This window comes from Eublepharis macularius, chromosome 8 (assembly GCF_028583425.1).
Source record: "Eublepharis macularius isolate TG4126 chromosome 8, MPM_Emac_v1.0, whole genome shotgun sequence".
NCBI lineage: Eukaryota > Metazoa > Chordata > Lepidosauria > Squamata > Eublepharidae > Eublepharis > Eublepharis macularius.
In genome coordinates this window covers 20379746-20397672 of record NC_072797.1, presented here as the reverse complement: position 1 = coordinate 20397672, position 17927 = coordinate 20379746, and the positions used below count along the sequence as shown (strand labels likewise).

General features: G+C 43.5%; 1 protein-coding gene across 2 annotated transcripts; it reads right to left on the bottom strand.

Moving 5' to 3' along the window:
* Window positions 1-887: 887 nt before the first annotated feature.
* SEC11C (SEC11 homolog C, signal peptidase complex subunit) lies at window positions 888-17150 on the bottom strand. 2 transcript variants are annotated; one of them, XM_054986628.1, is made up of 7 exons: window positions 16868-17150; window positions 15806-15867; window positions 11181-11290; window positions 9418-9567; window positions 7684-7803; window positions 6931-6988; window positions 888-3949 (listed from the first exon to the last, which is right to left on the bottom strand). In XM_054986628.1, exons 2-7 carry the CDS (start codon window positions 15845-15847, stop codon window positions 3896-3898), a joined length of 534 nt encoding a protein of 177 aa, XP_054842603.1. In that variant the 5' UTR covers window positions 15848-15867; window positions 16868-17150; the 3' UTR covers window positions 888-3895. The 2 variants fall into 2 exon arrangements, with proteins under 2 accessions (XP_054842603.1, XP_054842604.1); XM_054986629.1 differs by having other exon boundaries at window positions 16951-17150.
* Window positions 17151-17927: the final 777 nt, after the last annotated feature.

Genomic DNA, 17927 nt, shown 5'->3' with positions numbered 1-17927 from the left:
TTTCCCCAGGCCGGTTTGGCTAGGGATCCTGACGGTGTTTTGCCATCTTCTGGGCATGGAGCAGGGTTCACTGGGGGTGTGCGGGGAGGGGAGGTAATTATGAATTTCCTGCATTGTGCAGGGGGTGGGACTAGATGACCCTGGAGGTCCCTTCCAACCCTATGATTCTATGAACATGAGACCTGCAATGGGCACTTAAAGAGTATTTCCCCCATTTTACATCATGAAAACAGCCTTTTTTCCTTCCATGTTCAATACTACAGATAATAAGGTTAGGTAGAGATAGATTTCCTCAGTTCCTTGATGGATGGAAATAACCCCCACAAATGCAAGAGGGTCAAAGTACAACCTTGCCCTGCCCCAGACAGTAGCACAGCTCAAAAAGCCCAGGAGAATCCAGTCCCCCCATCACAAACAGCAAATCCCCGTCTGCAACCCTCCTCTGTGCAGAGGATTGGGGGGGGGGGGTGCACGTACCGCACGATTTGGATCCACTAAGAGCATAATTTTCCTGCCCTTTCCTTTCCTGCAGTAGCCCACAATGCCCCTCCAGAATCCTGTTGCTGGGGATCCCAAGGAACAGAATGTTGGGGAAGCAAGAAAACTGCGCTCCGTGGATGGTGACTCTTATACCTGAGGAAGTATCTACTTTAGATCCAACCTAACTGGATGGAATCGGTAGGTACAATCCCCGGCATCTCCCATAAAACGGATCAGGTGATGCAAAAGACCTCCAATTGAGACCCTGCAGAGCTGTATTGGAGATAATATAGACCTTGACGGACCAAAGGTCTGGTTAGGTATAAGGTAGTTTCGTACCTTCAATGATTGCAATTAACAAGTACAATTAACTGCATGGGGGTGGGGGAGAAAGAAAGAGCGAGTCATAAAACAAGACAGTCTTTTAATGATGATATTGTTGCATAGAATGATAAGACAAGGAAGGAGATATTCCTGGGATACTGTATTTATTAATCAAAATAACTGTAAGATCCAACAGAATTTTGTTTTTTTATTGAACATGTCTTACAGGTCCTCTAAGAAACCTAGTGAATGTTGATACAGCAATCTCTTGGTCTGTAAAGGCAGATGGATTCATGGAAATGACACGTTTACAACCATGGCTTTGCAAAAAGGCAACCATATTCCTGAAGAGAAAAAAAAATCCACATTGTTAAAAGTGACATCTCTAAGGCCACGAAAGGGTTGCTAAAAGCCAAGGGTGGGCCTTGAAGGCAGACTCTAAATGTGAGAAATGATTTTAGCAGAAAATGCCCAGCACGGTTACAAAATTATATTCCTTAGGGACGCTTGGAACAAGCTGCAGCAGTTAAAATTGGTTTATGCTTGCAGCATAAACATGCGCAAAGGGGGCAGGGGTCTGGAGCTGCTCCTCTTTCCAGGACAGCTCCTTGCACTTCCATTTTTGCCAACAGCTTGCAGCAATCCCATTCTGCACATCCCCTGGGGTCCCTTTGTATACTAGGATTTTTACTGAACAGGATTGCTCCCCAAGGGCACTCCTCAAAATGAAATACAACATCTGGGGAGACTTATATACGTGTGCCTGCTTGTGAAGCAAGCATCTCGCCACAGAATCCACCAATAACTTCGAACGACTATTTCTGGGTTTGTGAACGGGCCGTTAAAGAACAGTATTTTACTCCTGAGAATAACCTCAGCCAACATAAATCGTAACCATGGAAGCAGCTCCAACTTCTCAGTCGATGTAGGTGAACCGTTTCCAGAGCTCACAGACAGTACAGTATTAGAGGCACTCATTAACTCATTCACATAAGGTGTGTACAGAAATAGGGAAGTGATTCTGGATGGATACATAGGATGACCGTTTTTATCAAGAGCCATTCTTGACTGTTTGACAAGACGATACATACAAATAAGCTAGCCAGTGATAAGAGCACTCCACCACGCTGGGCCATGGGCTCAGTTGAGAGAATGGGTTACCACCTCTAATGAAGGAATTGTTCAATTTCACTCAAGGAACTTAACACAAGGATCACATCTTGGAAAGTGGGCCAAGATCTTCACACGGTCTTGCTTAAGAAAGCCTGCGCTGATAACGCTACTCTTGTAAAACAGTTCACTTTGCAACTTACACATAGAAAACCCATGGGTTTTTTTGAGCCGGAACGACCCGAAACAGTGTTCCCTTGCCTGGCTGTGGCCCGTTCCAGGCCATTTCGGCCATTTTGGGCCCATTTCGGGTCCCAAAAGGCCTGGATCAGGGCCAAAACAGCCAGGATCGGGCTGGTGTCAGGAGGGGGAGGGTTTCCCCACTCGGCAGTGGCCCGTTCCAGGCTGGTTTGGCCCCCAATCCAGGCCATTTCAGGGCTGTTCTGGCCATTTGGGGCCCATTTAGGGCCCAAAATGGCCAGGATCGGGTCGCTGCTGGGTGGGGGAACCCACCGCCACTCGGCAGTGGCCTGATTCGGGCCCGATCCTGGCCCAATTCAGGCCCCAAATGGCCAGGATCAGGCCCGAAAGGGCCAGCATTGGGTCCCTGCCTAGCGGGGGAACACTCACCCACCCAGCAACAGCCCGATCCTGGTCATTTTGGGCCCCTTTTGGCCATTTTGGGCCCAATTTTGGGCCCAAAATGGCCAAGATTTGGCCTGAAATAGCCAGGACCAGGCCCGAACCAGCCAAGATCAGGTCTCTGCTGAGGGCAGTGGCCCAGTTTTGGCTACTTAGAGCCCCTTTGGCCAATTTTGGCCCCATTTGGGACCAAAATGGCTAAGATCGGGCTCCAAACGGCCGGGATTGGGCCTGTGTCGGGTGGGGGAACACTACCTCCCCCAGTAGCTGCCCAATCCTGGCCATTTTTGGCCTATTTCAGGCCCAATATGGCCAGGATCAGGCCCCAAAATGGCCAGGATTTGGCCACTGCCCGGCAGGGAATGGTCTCCATGTGGCAGCAGCCCGTTCCAGGCCAATCCGGGCCATTTCTGGCCCGTTTTAGCCCAATTTGGGCCCGAAATGGCCCAGATGCGGCCACTTCCAGGCGGGGGAGTGCTCCCCCCGTGATGCAGCAGCTTGTTCTGGGCCGAATCGGATCCCCCATGGAGCACAGGAGCACTCCCGGGGCGGCCATGCCTGCATGATGACGTCACTTCCTGGAAGTGACATCATGCAGTCCCAGGAGTGCATGCATGCTGTGCGCGCATACATGTATTAAGAGGCACACCACCTCCTCCCAGGAGTTGCCCTGGGTGAGAGTTCCCACAGCTGTTTTCCCCAGAAAAAAAGCCCTGAGCAAACCTATTTACAAAAAGCCCAGAATCATAATGGGACATGAATGGACTCATTCAAAAGAGTGCGGCTCACGAAAGCATGGGTCACCTTGATTGGAGAGGGGCACGGGGGTGGGTGGAAGAGAAAGAACAGCTGAGCGAACGGGTCCCTTTGATCATCTTGTGTTTTAGATCTCTATGTGTTTTAGATCTCTATGTTAATCATGCCCATACATTGAAGATCTGCTTCATATTCCAAACGCAGCAATTTTAAACCAACCCTTCCAACAAAGACCAAAATGATCATATTTCACACATCTCCCCGCTCCCCGCGCCAAATTTTGCATTGCTCTGGATTAACAGCAAAACATTAAGAAACTGAAACAACATGGTTAAAGAAACATAATGTCACTGTAATCTATAAAAGTTGCAGCCACATCTCAATGAAATCAATTCGACTAACCCACAGAAGGTTGTTTTTGTTTTTTTTAGGATTGTGGCATGAACAGGACAATTCATTTGGACAAGACAATATCATTTTGCACACCACAAAGAGTTATATAAAGACACTGAGACATCTCAAATATATTAGTATATCTTTGTAGGTTTATGTTCAGAGTCGTGCAAGGCAATTCCATCTTCTTTTATGATTCTCTTTTCAGTAGTACATATGCACCCATTACCGCCAGGAGAGCATACTGTGAAAAAAATGTACAGAGGATTACTGCATAGATGTATCTGATTTCAAAGTGCATCTTCGAAACGATACACTGGAGTGGATCCACCCATCCTCCAAATTAAGCTGGAGGAAGGCTTCAGATAAAGGTGCGGTATAAATATTTTAATTAATACATTACAAAATTAATAAAGTTTGTTCAGTGAAGTGCTTGGATTGGCCCCGTAGTTTCAAAATAAATCCTTTCATAAATTGGAATGTCACAGCTAATTAAAGCAGAGCATTACCCAAAATCAGTGAATGATATAATCGGAAAGGATGCTCACTGTGAGCAGTTTTTTTTGCACACGTTGGGTTCCACTCTCATCTGAAGTGTACCGGGCAGCCCATATCTGCAGGGACCTGCATACAACGGATAGCATTCTGGGCTCTGGATTGGACTGCATGTGGTTTATACATGTAAATGCAATCTCTTGCTTAGAGATCTAACATCTGGTTCTGGTTTTGCCCCGACAGCTAATGAAACTGAATTCTTAAGAGCATCACAGCATTGCTGTGCGGGAAAATTATACCTGCAGATGCTCTTCTGAAGAACCAGGAGTATTTTTACACTGCCTATGGCAACCTTGATATGTATTAAGAACTCTGCTGAGCAAAAACAAAGAAGAAAAACCTGCCTGAAAACGTGATTCGAGGATAGTTTTCTCTTTGGCATTCTATTGCACAAAACTTGGCTAACTACTGGATTTTTGTTAAATATTGGAGCTCAACTAGCACTGCTGAAATCAGGACAGAGAAACATCTTATTTTTCAGCACTGCCTACCTGTAGAGAATTTTTTACACCTGCTAAAGAACAGTAAAGATCATTGACGGTGGACCGGCTACAAGCTGCAGGAGATGACTCTGGGGCATTCTGTGATGCAGCAGCCTAGCCTGATGAGCAGAGCGCCTAATGAATCAAGCTCAAATTCTCAAATAAGCCCAAAATTTCTCCTGTAATGACACTTCTCATGGGTTGATCAATGACAAGCCATTTTTAGAACCAATCGTGTTCCATTGCTGATCTTCTCATTGAGGAATTTCTAATGCGTTTCCAGGGACCCAGGATTCAAAAGCTGCTGTAGCCCAGCGGTTAAGTGGTTCAGTTGCAAATCAGCACTCTGCTGGTTCGAATCCCCCTACTGCCATGAGCTCAGCAGGCAGCCTTGGGCAAGCCACTCCTCTCAGCTCCAGCTCCCTAGCTGTATTGACAGGATAATAATAATACTGACTTGTTCACCACTCTGGGTGGGGCATTAATCTATCTAGAGGAGCGGTATATAAGAGGAGTTGTTGTTGTTATTACTATTATTAAAAGGAATACAGCCAGAAAGGCACAGGCTCATAGTTACAAGATACAATGCAGCTCGTTAATGTGACTAACTTAACTCTCACTGAAATACTATTAATGTGGTAAAGGTAAAGGTAGTCCCCTGTGCAAGCACCGAGTCATTACTGACCCATGGGGGAACGTAGCATCACGATGTTTTCTTGGCAGACTTTTTGTTATAGGGTGGTTTGCCATTGCCTTCCTCAGTCATCTACACTTTACCCCCAGGAAACGGGGTACTCATTTTACCAACCTCAGAGGGATGGAAGGCTGAGTCAACCTTGAGCCGGCTACCTGAACCCGGCTTCCGCCAGAATCAAACTCAGTTCGTGTGCAGAGCTTGGGGCTGCAGTACTGCAGCTTACCACTCTGTGCCACGGGGCTCTTCAATGCTATTAATGAAACAAGGAAGAAATGCAGATCCATTAAAACAGAGTTGGGTGGGCAGGTCTATTTCACGGCCTGCTAGTGGCTGTTAGAACTGCCCAACAATTAAGCTTTCAATTTCTTTTAAGACAACGGTTACTTTCTAAACGAGTTGCCCTGTCTGAGAATATAAATTGCCAATAAGATGATTATTGTTGAACAAGGTTCTTCCTGCCCAGTTCAGAAATACAAACTGGATGCAACATTTGCAAAAAACAAACATGTTGCTCAGAGAAGTGTTAGGATTTTGCACACCGAATGCAATCTACCAGGAACTTGTACAATATTGACATTATTATGAGCTGCTTATCTGTGACCTCGCACTTCCCATTCATTTCTGTGAAATGCATGCAAGACAAGCGGCTAATGGACTGCACCCACTTTGTAGAGATCAAAATGATCTAGTCTCAGAGCTGCCTCCTTTGAGAACTTACCAAGTTGCAAAACTCAACCAATGTGATGAATCTACCAAGTACAATCTCCATCATCTCTAGAGCTCATTTACAGCAAAAACATTTTTGTTGAAGAATGAACTGTCCCCATTGCTATGTATGGATGTGAAAGCTGGACAATGAAGAAAGCTGACAGGAAGTAAGTTGATTTCTTTGAAATGTGGTGCTGGAGGAGAGTTTTGCAGATACCATGGATGGCCCAAAAGACAAATAAGTGGGTTCTAGATCAAATCAAACCTGAATTCTCTCTAGAAGCTGAAATGATGAAACTGAGGCTATTGTACTTTGGTCACATCATGAGAAGACAAACCTCTCTGGGAAAGTCAATAACGCTAGGAAAAGTGGAAGGCAGCAGGAAAAGAGGAAGACCCAAAACGAGATGGCTGGACTTGATAAAAGAAGCCACGTCCTCCAGTTTGCAAGCTCTGAGCAAGTTTGTTAATGATAGGATGTTTTGGAGGTCTTTCATTCTCAGGGTCACCATAGGTGACCTGACAGCACATAACACACACACTGCAGCTTTTCATGACCTGAGCAAGACTGCCACTGATAGGACTTTTGGAGGTCATTCATTCATAGGGTCACCGTAATGTGGAAGTGACTTGATGGCACATAACACCCACAAGCAAGTCTGAGTGCAGTCAGCAGCTGGAAGGGAACCATTTGGGAACCCCTAACGTATGCTGCCTTGAGTTGTTTGGAAGAACGGGATGTTGGGTGTGCATGTAAACAAATGAAATGAAATCTTTCCTTACCTTGAATTTTGGATAGTCATTCATGATTATGGTCACCATTCCAACGTAAGGCAAAAACCTGATTGACAGAAGAAAAACACCATTAACCACTTTAAAGCAGCATTTATACCAGAAAGCCAAATCAGCAACGTATCACCAGCGGGAAATTTCCAAGACATTTTTGCGCGGCTCCCATCTTTTTGCTAAAATAGGAAGTATCAATTACTTTTTCAAAAATCCAAGTTTCTCATGACTACAGAGTTTGAGAATCTGAGGGTTAAAAATTGCTAAAATAAGCAAAGTCAATGTTAGGTTAAGCAACTACACTAGGCAGGACAAGAAAAAAAATCCTTCATGCTCCCTGTTGCAAAAATGAGCAAAATACATTTCTACGAGAACTAGCAGCAGCTTCATTTATAGTCTACCTTTCTCACTGGGACTAGAGACGGATTACAAATATGATGAAAACCACTCAAGAATAATATAATTCATGCAGTGACTACATAACTCGTGATGCAATCCAACTCAGAATGAAGTACAGATGTCCAAAACATCTGGGATCTACCACTGAAGCAAGAATTCGTATAGCGACACAAATAATTCCAGCCCAGCTTCTTGCAGATTGGACTTTCCGTGGATACCCACAATTCTGGCAGGAGGAAAGAAGCAGCAAGGCTGAAAATCTCATGAGGGTGCCTCATATCCCTATTTAAAAATCGCACTTCTTGTCCTTCATTACCAAAGAAGCAAAGCGCAGGCCAGGCCCTCTCTTACCCTCGCGCTCTTCCTACGACGTCCTTCTTTTCGAGCCAGTTCTGACCTTCTTTGTACAAGCCTCTATCATCAACTTCATTATTATCGCCCTTGGTCAGAAATTTGATGTTGCCGTTTTCTCTGCAAGCCAACAGCATGGGCAGATTCATTAGCACCTTCATTGAAAGTCACGCATCAAATGTTTGCAAAACACAAAGATTAGATACCAACATGAACAAGCTGCCCTTCCTGAGTTTTAATAAATATCGAAGCATTCACTGTGTGACTCTTACTGACAGATTATTTTTTAAAAAACACTTCTTCCATATCCTGTTGTTAATATACTGCAGTCAAAACAGAAGATTCGTGGCCTATTAAGAAGAATTATTCTTCATCAAGACCAGGCAAAGAGGCCTTGGCACACAATTAAAAAGAAGAAGCAATGTAATAACAGTATCTCACAGCAATTTAGGAAAGTCTGGACGCAGCAGAAGCTGATAAAATTGGCTCAAAATTTAAAATCAGACACTAATTCTTTGAGTTGGGACAGACTATGGAACCGTTGGCAAGCCCAGCTGAACAAAAAGTTTGCCCAAGCAAGCAATGGCGGCTCCTGTTTTTAAACTTGGAAGTGGTATATATACAGTAGAAGCCTACGTATACGCATACCACACTGTCAGTTACAATATAAGGGCGCCTTCCGATAGTGCTGTTAGAGAGTCAAGGGCTGTCACAGTGTGGCTAATCCCCACTCCTCTGGGTAACTGGGAAGTCAAAGGAGTCTTGTGGGTTTTCTTCCTACGCTAGTACTGATCCAGTTCCCCAAAGAGAGCCGCACGCAATTGCATAAGAAAGCTGGCATGGGACAGACTCCACCCGTGTGATCTCAGAATGCCATCTTTACTTAGCATTGGTCAGAAGAAGGCACATGGCAATGGCTTCCACTGCGCTAAAGGTAACACAGGTGACGCTGAATTACTCTTTAAAGCTCCGTACCAGCTGACAGCATCAACCCTATAGGATAAAAAGGGATTCAGTTCTCCATTCCACAGCCCACTCCTTCCAGGTACCTTACTTCAGATTCTAATGTTCCATATACAAAAACCAGTTCTATTTGACTGAAACCATCTTATGTCTCTTCTATAATACGTCACCTTAGTGGTACAAACCGTACTTTTTTGTACCAATCACTATTAAAGGCGGGAGGGTTGAATGATGATTTTAATTTTTGTCACTATGTACTACTAATCTCAGAGCCAAGCTACAAGAGATGAATTACACGAGGAGGAGCATGTGAAGGGAGTTGCAATGTTAGCAGGGAAATTGAGTTTTAAAAGAAATCGGAAGGCTATGTCAATTTCCCCTCTCTACAGAGCCAGGGAGATCTCTGCTCAGAGGGTTTGTTAATTTCCTCTTTGCTTGCCAAAGGCTCTGTCAGTTTCACCTCCCCTTCTAAGAGGCAAAGAGGAAATAAACAAACTTGAGCAGAGATCTCTCTGGCTCTGTAGAGAGGGGAAATTGACAAAGTCTTCCGATCTCTTTTAAATCTGTTTCCCGGCTAACATTGCGACTCCCTTCACATGTTCCTCCTTGTGTAATTCGTCTCTTGTAGCTTGGCTCTCAGTTTTGTTGCCAAATTATGCTTCCAGTTATTCTTTAAATGTATGATATTCGTTCCTTCTAAAATTCTACAGCTAAGGGCCAAACAATATTTCCACTGTGCAAAGTGCTTAATTTGGGAGTGTGCGCCATTACTTTTCGTGAACCTTGATTACTCTGTGCACAATTGGGATGTCTCTGCCTTCCACTTTAAAAACGACGATTTCTCCAGCTCTGATGGGGTCGTCTCGGAAGTTTGTCAAGAACAAGAGGTCTCCTCTGTGAAAGGCTGGTTCCATACTGCCACTGTAACAAAACAAGAGGGCATGAACTGGATTATACAGCCTGAATTGTGGACAGGGATTCTCCTCCTCCATGTGTACTTAAAATGCTTACAAATAAAGTACTTTGCCTGCTATTAATACAGAAGGAAAATAAATAAGTTATAGGATACTGAAGATACATGATCCAAAAATTGTCAGGATCTGAATTTCATTCCCCCCACCCCCAATTTTTTAAAAATTTAAATATGCTTTATAAACAGTTACAAAGTCAAGAAAAATAGCCAGTGGTACAAAATAAGTTTTCCACTACATACATTTAGAGTAACTTAGATATTGCTAACTCAAAAATATTTTAATATACAAATGTATCTTCATTGATTAAGTAAAGTACAATAATTTGGCGTCACTGAGACAGGTATTAACATATATCTTGACATTATTCCTACTATATGCTCATTAATGCTTATAATTCTTCTTCTTTTATCTTTTTTTCCTATGGTAATAGTTATAATATTAGTGAAAAAAATGTTTAAATATGCTTTTAACATGTTAGTGAATATCCAAGTATATTACAGAGAAAAACCTTTATAAATTGCTTTAGCCAAGAATAGTAAAGTGAAAAATAAAAAAAACCTTTGTAACCGTTAATATTGTCCTTACAAAACCTGTCAACATAACCCCTATTACCCTCCCCACTCCCATTCTCTCCAGTGCCCAACCCCGTTCCCCAACACCCCCCCTACCACTAAAAGCAATAGTTCTTCCACTAAGAATAACTTCAACATTCAAACAGTATTGTACTCTGTAACCGTATGGACATTCACCATCGGTCATTGGAAAAAAAACCCAAGCTTGCATACAATGAACTAAACAGTGGGAGCAAGGGCCCTAGCACACTCCTGTGACCTGCAGCTGACCGCAGTGGCGGGGCATGTTGTCAGGGGCTTCTTCAGATAAAAAGCTCATACCCTACCACTAATTTTGTTAGTCTTATGGGTGCTACTGGACTCTTGCTTTTTTCTACTGCTACAGACAAACTAACACGGCTACCCATCTTGAACTAACAGTGTTGTCTATTCTTTTGGTATATTTCATTTATTTTATGTGTTCTTGTGTAGGTTTTGTACATTTGTATTTTAAAAAATTAAAAATAATTTGCTCCTGTCAAGATATACAGAAATCACTCAATGAAAATAGTTTATGTCTGAAGTTCGGGGGCACTGAAGTTTCTCCTTTTTAAAAAAAAATGTTGAAATCAGGGAATACGAAATCTTGGCCACCAATAATCTATGGGCCAGGCAGCTATGGTGGGGCAAGTCTTTGCTCACTTAGCAACACTTAACGTAAGTGGCCAGTCATTATTAATTCATTTGGCATTCTTTGCAGTAACATAAATCTTAGCAAACTAATTTGGTTTTAAAGTGCTTATAATAAGGATCCTCAAGAGGTTGTAACTTTAATTGAGCTACGAATGAACGTAGCATTATCTTTCTCAAATAAGCTTTCTTTGCTTTTGCCAATATTTGCTGCCTTAGTTTAACTGAGATCCAGTGTCTTGGATAGGGGTCTCCCTCCAATTGGGACATCGGGGGCCTCCCCTCACACCAGACATGCAGGATTTCTTCACAGACATACCTGAGCACGACAACAATGGGGCTCTCGCTTCCCGTGATCACGATGAGTCCTTTCCAGATCATGAGAGCCGAGGACACAATCATGGCAAAATTTAAGACTTGGTAGTAGAGCTGCAAGAAAGGGAAAACAGTCCAGGGAGTGCAATCAGCTGATTAAAAACAAAAATGTGGGTTTTCCCATCCAGAAGACCCAAATACCCCATTTTCTGAAGTTATACCTGTACACCCAGAATAATCCAAAAATATTTATCTCCACCTATCTTCAGAGCATCACGTTGACATAAACTACATGGGACTGCTGCAGTCCAAGCACTAGGAAATGAAGCATTTTGGAAAAAGAGGACCTGCATGTGAAGAGGACAACCGGATGAGAGAACCCTTGCAAATGCTGAGCTCAGTTTGGGGAAGGGCTGTGACTCAGTGGTACAGTTTCTACTTTTCATGTGCAACCCTCCTAAGCTACTAACCTACTTCAACATTTAAAGTAACTTCAAATGAGTTGGGGAGAATGCATACGGAGATTTTTTTAAAAAATGGATGTTATTGTCTGGTCCAGGAAGAACCAAGTGATGCAAACTCAAATTTATTAGTTTCAGGCAGAAGAGACATCTGAATGGCCTCCTGAACTTGGAAGATGTAAATATTAGAGAAACTTCATATTGGAAAGCTTTTTTCCAACACTATGAATCTTCCTGGGGTGCCGTATCTTTATAATGAGGAAAGAGCTGCGACGGAGATTGACAAAGCAAGGCAATCAACGACGGAGCATCAAGAAGCGGAGCGGACTGGCCAAGCCATCTTCGGAGAGAAACAAAGTAGTTCATCAGGCAGGAAAAGTAGGACATTCAGTGACTCTGCCTGCAGAAGGTGACGGCGCAGTGCCCCAGACTTAAGGCTGCCCTATTTTTCAGGGTTCTTTTAGGTCAGATACCGTCTTTCAAGATGAAAAGGTAAACAGATTCCCTTTGGTTTCATAACAAACCTGATACAGTTTTTTTATAGGGTGTGTGTGTGTAAAGTACCATCAAGTCACAGCCAACTTAAGGCAACCGCATAGTGGTCATGGTGGCTGATGTGGACAAATTGTTCAGCTGGTGTCCTGTCGGGAGGGGGGGGGCACTGAACTTCCCTCCTGATCACGAGTTTTTGGATGTTAGGGGCTGTGTGACATCAAGCACTGCATTCTGAAACTGTTTTCATATTTGTAAAATCGTTACAAATTTATCTTATGTTCTGGTTGTTCTTATCTTAGATGTTATCCACTTTGACCCCGCTTGCGGGGAGAGCGAGCTACAAATGTAATAAAATAAATAAATCAATAGGGTGTTCAAATCAAAAGACGAGAGGGGGTTTGCCATTGCCATTTGCCTGCCTCTGTGCAACAACCGTGGACTTCCTTGGTGGTCTCCCAAGGATCCAAGGCTGACCTTGCTTAGCTTCCGAGACACCTAAGAGCTCAGGCTAGCCTGGGTCATGCAGGTCAGGGTGATAATTAAGCACTGCGAACTCACAACTGACTTATGGCGAGCCCTCATCAGGTTTTCAAGACCAGAGATGAGCAGAGGTGGTTTACAATTGCCTTCCTCTGCACAGCTGCCCCAATCTTCCTTGACGGTAAAGGTGGCTGACCCTGCTTAGCTTACAAACTCCGATGTACTTAGGCCAGTCAGGCTGCTCTGACTAGGTACAAGACTGAAACCATGAACCAGCAACAGGCCAACAAAGGCCGTATGTTCAAAGGTCTCTCAGTATCCGCTTTTGTCATGCGATTGCAATTCTTTGTGGGGCCATACTCAGTGGTATGTAACTGCTTGGCATGCAGAACGTCCCAGGTTCAATCTCCAGCACCTCCAGTTAAAAAGGTCAGGTAGCAGGTAAGGGGAATGCCCTTCTACTGCCTGAGACCCTGGAGAGCTACCTCCAATAAGAGTCGACTATACTGACCTTGACAGACCAATTCAGTATAAGACCGTTTCACGTGCTTAGGTCAGTTCACGCATGCACATACTTTGCTTGATCAAAAAAGAGAGAAACGTGGTATATGGCACAAGAAAAACAGCAAAAACCCACGTCAGACTACTAACACCAATAATGTATATTACAATCAATATGTCAAGCCTCACAGTAATATAACAATTCACACAGTAATACAAGGCTTAGTATGTAATCACAAGTTTAATAAATTCAAACCCAAATTCAAATTCTGTGTGAACTGTTATATTACTGTGAGGCTTGACATGGGTTTTTCATACTTTGTTTGATAACATGTAGCTGAATGCACATGCTGGGTCTAATGAATCAGACAGAACGGAGGCTCTAACATCTGGTGTATGACCTGTGATGGATCGTGCAGCTATCTGCCTGCACAAATGGCAGTTATCCAGATGTGAACTACCTTTGAGCTCAATGACAGTGCAATGCTATGCAGAGTAACAGGAGGCATTCTGCATAGGATTGCACTGTCCAGCAGCCAGACTGTGGGTTTTGCAATGGATCCACAGAGGTCTCAGTATCCAACACAGTGGTTATGGAATCGTTCCAGCCAATTTGCAAATCATCCTACATCTGCTATGCCATCACAGAACAGGCAAAAGCAAGATGGGAGATGGAAAGGTAAATGTAAGTTTGAGCAGCTTCATCACATGTGGCCTACTTTGCAATCCCCTGACCTTTTCACCCCAAGCAAACTTCCGCATAAGTTCACTTGACTCAAGTTCTTAAGACAAGGACCGAGTTTTGTGAATCACCTGCTCCTTAACCCCTCAGAATGCTTCCCAATACCCAAAATAGAACATGATTTTATTTAGCATATTTCTTTTCAATTACGGAGAGAACGCATTTTAAAAGTACCTCATGTTACTTTTCAATTCCAATAGCAACAAATACTGGAACTGAAATATTTGATTAGGAAAAAGACAAATCAAGTATGGTTTAAATGTAACATCCAAACAAGGGTGGAAATTACTTTTACTGGAATTTTACTTGTAGATATTAAAATTAAAAAGCTAAAATATAGCATGTGCTTCCTTTATATTGTTTAAATGTATGAAGAAAGAACGGCTGATGCTCTGATTTAAGCCCACTCATAGAACTACAACGATACGCTGCATCTGTCTATTTCAACAGAATTAACCATGGAGGTAACTGGGGCGTCCTATAACTTTCATTACTTATTCTCTTCCTTCTCTTGCCAAAAGAGTCTCTCTTGAGCAGTTCCAGAGTTTCGTATTCTGTCTCAGCACCTTAAATGCATTGGTCACGTTTGTTTCCTCCCAGAGGCACCTTGGAGCATCTCTAAGAAACTATTTCTTTAAAAGATTCCAGCACCCAGCTGTACCATGTTTCATATTGCAACTGGAGACCAACCAACAAACAAATGGAACTTTGGAAGCAAATGAATTCTTCTCAGAGGTCAACTTTTGCTCAAAGGCCAGGATTTTCAAAAGGCAGCCTTTTCACCCTCTCACTTTGGGGATTAAGAAAATTGAACAGTGAACAATATATCAAAACTTCTAGAGTGCCGCCTCTGCCACGTTCTAAAAAAAGTCAATATGCAAATTGTATGGTGCACTCAAGCATAATGTGGCCTCCAGTAAATTTTGGCTCAGAGCAACCCATTTCCTTCCATGACAGATTAGATCTTGCTCTACAGGCAGAGCAACTCATACATCCGTTTTTGAGGCAGCAAAGCCAAAAGAGTGCATTTGAGAAACGTGCCACTTGAGTACAGAAATAGAAAAGAGTCCAGTAGCACCTTTAAGACTAACCAACTTTACTGTAGCATAAGCTTTCAAGAATCACAGTTCTCTTCTTCAACATCTGAAGAAGAGAACTGTGATTCTCGAAAGCTTATGCTACAGTAAAGTTGGTTAGTCTTAAAGGTGCTACTGGACTCTTTTCTATTTTTGCTACTACAGACTAACACGGCTAACTCCTTTGAGTACAGAAAATACACACAAAATTCAGCACCCAGAGAAGCCCACATTTCATTTATTTTTAAAACAAGCTTATGGACCTTCAGACAAAAGACAGACTCCTCTCAAACAAATTGCAAACCTTGAAGGTCATATTTATATATTTAATATATTTTTTAAATTTTTATATTTTTAATTCATACAAAAGTGCAAGTGCTCAAATGTGATAAATATTCTACAATAAGACAGACTTCAGCAATGCTTGGTGCAGAAGCCAAAGAGCTGAGCAGCATTTCCAATGGTCGAGAGGTAGAATTACATACATAAATCTTTCCACTATTCTACAACTAGCAAGGGAAATATTATGCACAGCAAGCAAATCTATCAGCAAATTCTCACAACTTCTACTGGTTACAAAGTTAACAGTGCAGTCCTAAATAGATTTACACCTTTGTAAGTTCACTGGGCTTAGAAGGACTACCTTTGCTTAGGATTGCACTGTTGGCCTTGTAATTATTTTTTTGTGCAATGAACTCTTCCTCCCCCCCCCCCCCACCTCCACCCCACCCCACAATTTTGGCACTATTTGAGTTTTGAAGTCACTGAGCATAATCCAGGATGTATGACCTCCAGGAACCAGCCCCAACTAACCACTGCGGAATTCTGCAGATGCAACCTACTACACACAAAACTAGGCATCTTTCTGCTTTACCTGGCGTTTGTTCATTCGTCGGAGATCCCCAAAGATATCCATGGTTAAAGCTGTCCAAGAAGCTAATAACAATGGCAAAAACAAGAGTAAGGTAAGAAGAAAAGCAAATGCCTCCAAACTTATTCTTCATAAAAGAGGTACAAGCAAGACCTATGATGAACTGTAGGAACCAGAACACTGAACCTTCAACTATCCACTGTCCGGCTGAATCTAGCAAACCATACATACAGTGGTTGTTGTGGGTTTTCCGGGCTGTATTGCCGTGGTCTTGGCATGCCAAGACCACGGCAATACAGCCCGGAAAACCCACAACAACCATCGTTCTCCGGCCGTGAAAGCCTTCGACAATACACCATACATACAGTCTCAGCTTCAGGCCTCCTCTTTGTAAAATAGGAATATCACACTCTACCTCTTTCAGCATTCCTATAAGGACAAGCAAGACAACAGCTGTGAGCTATCCTTATAGCTTTGTAAGCTGCCTTGGGTGCAAACAGTGCAAGAAAGATGGGGTGCAAACATTCTAAATAAAATACCAGTTCAAACTAGACTGGAGTATGTAGCAAGAGCTATGTGCTGGAGTAGGTAACAACAGGAAGAACACAAATATAATAGAAATTAACAGAAGTCTTGTGGCACCACAAAGGCTGAGTTTTATTCCAGCATAAGTTTCTCCAGCCCAGAGCCCACCCCTTCAGAAGCAGAGATTGAATCCTCTCTCATTGCAACTAAAGCGGGCTGTAACCTACAAAATCTTATGCTAGGATTAAATGCTTACGTTTTTATGATGCCACACAAGGTTTGTAGCACACCAACAGTAATTCCCCGAGAACATAACACACCATTCCAAGTGCCCCACCCAACCTCCAAGGAGTCCCCAAAGTATGGTTACCATCCTACAGATAAGGCCTGGAGATCTCCCAGAATCATAACTGATCTCCAGACTACAGAGATAAGTTCCCCTGGAGGAAATGGTAACTTGGGAGACTGGAATCAATGGCATTAGACCCTGCTGGGGTCCCTCCCTAGGCTGCACCCCCAAAACTCCAGGAATTTACTGACCTGAAGTTGGCAACGCTACAAAGCCGCTTGACTCTACTCCCTCCACGCCAAAAATGCAAGGAAAGCTAAACCCATTTACCCACCAATTTTCCTGCCTCCTTCTTCTAGGGTGAGGTACAGCTGTGGCAACAAGGCTGGAGTCACACACACCCCTCGGCCACCAAAAGCAAAGGTGGGCTAGCTAAAGCCCCCCAGCCCACGGCGGCGCCCCCTCCTCCCCCCTCTGCAGGTGCCTGCCACTGAAGACCATTCACACTCCCCAGGGCAGCCCTGGCCAGGGGACAGGCACAGGAGCCCTCGTGTTAGCACAGGCATCCGGGAATTGTAGTTTCCACTCCTCTACTTTCCCAGTAGACTAGATACAAGAGGGAGACTCCAGAGACTACATCCCCCAATATGCAACTGGGCGGCGAGAGAGGTCTTTGCAACTTCCAAGCACGGTGTCCGCCCTATTGCCTAAAAAAACGGAGGTTTTTCAGAGAGGGAAAGGAGCAGGGATTTTTTTTAAAAAAATCGCGACACGAACAGAATACAAGAACGTGATGTCGAGGCAATTAGGCAATGAAACAAACTGCGAGAGAGAAGGAGGCAATGAGTTAAGCAGCCATCCGTTTGAGAGGTTTTGCTAAGCCGTGGACGTGGTTCATTGGCGAGAGAGAAGAGATAGGGCGGGACTTAGCAGAGGCAAGGGGGCGTGGTGAGGGTGAGGCAAAGAGGGTTGGTACAGAGATGGGAGGCGTGGCAAAGAAGAAATGGGCGGGGCAAAAAAACGGAGTCTCAAAATTATAACAGTCTTGACCTTTTGAGACTGGCAGTGGTTAGCAGTTGAGTCCAGTGGCACTTGTGGGACCAACAGAATTTTCAGGGTATAAACTTTCCAGAGTCAGAGCTCCCTTCTTCAGATACAGAGAGGAATGGAGATCTCTGAGGCTTTATATCCCAGTCAGGAGCACATAAAGGGTTATAAAGGTTCAGGGATCTCCATTTCTACCTGTATCTGAAGAAGGAAGCTCTGACTCACGAAAGTTTATACTCTGAAAACACTGTTGGTCTCTTAAGG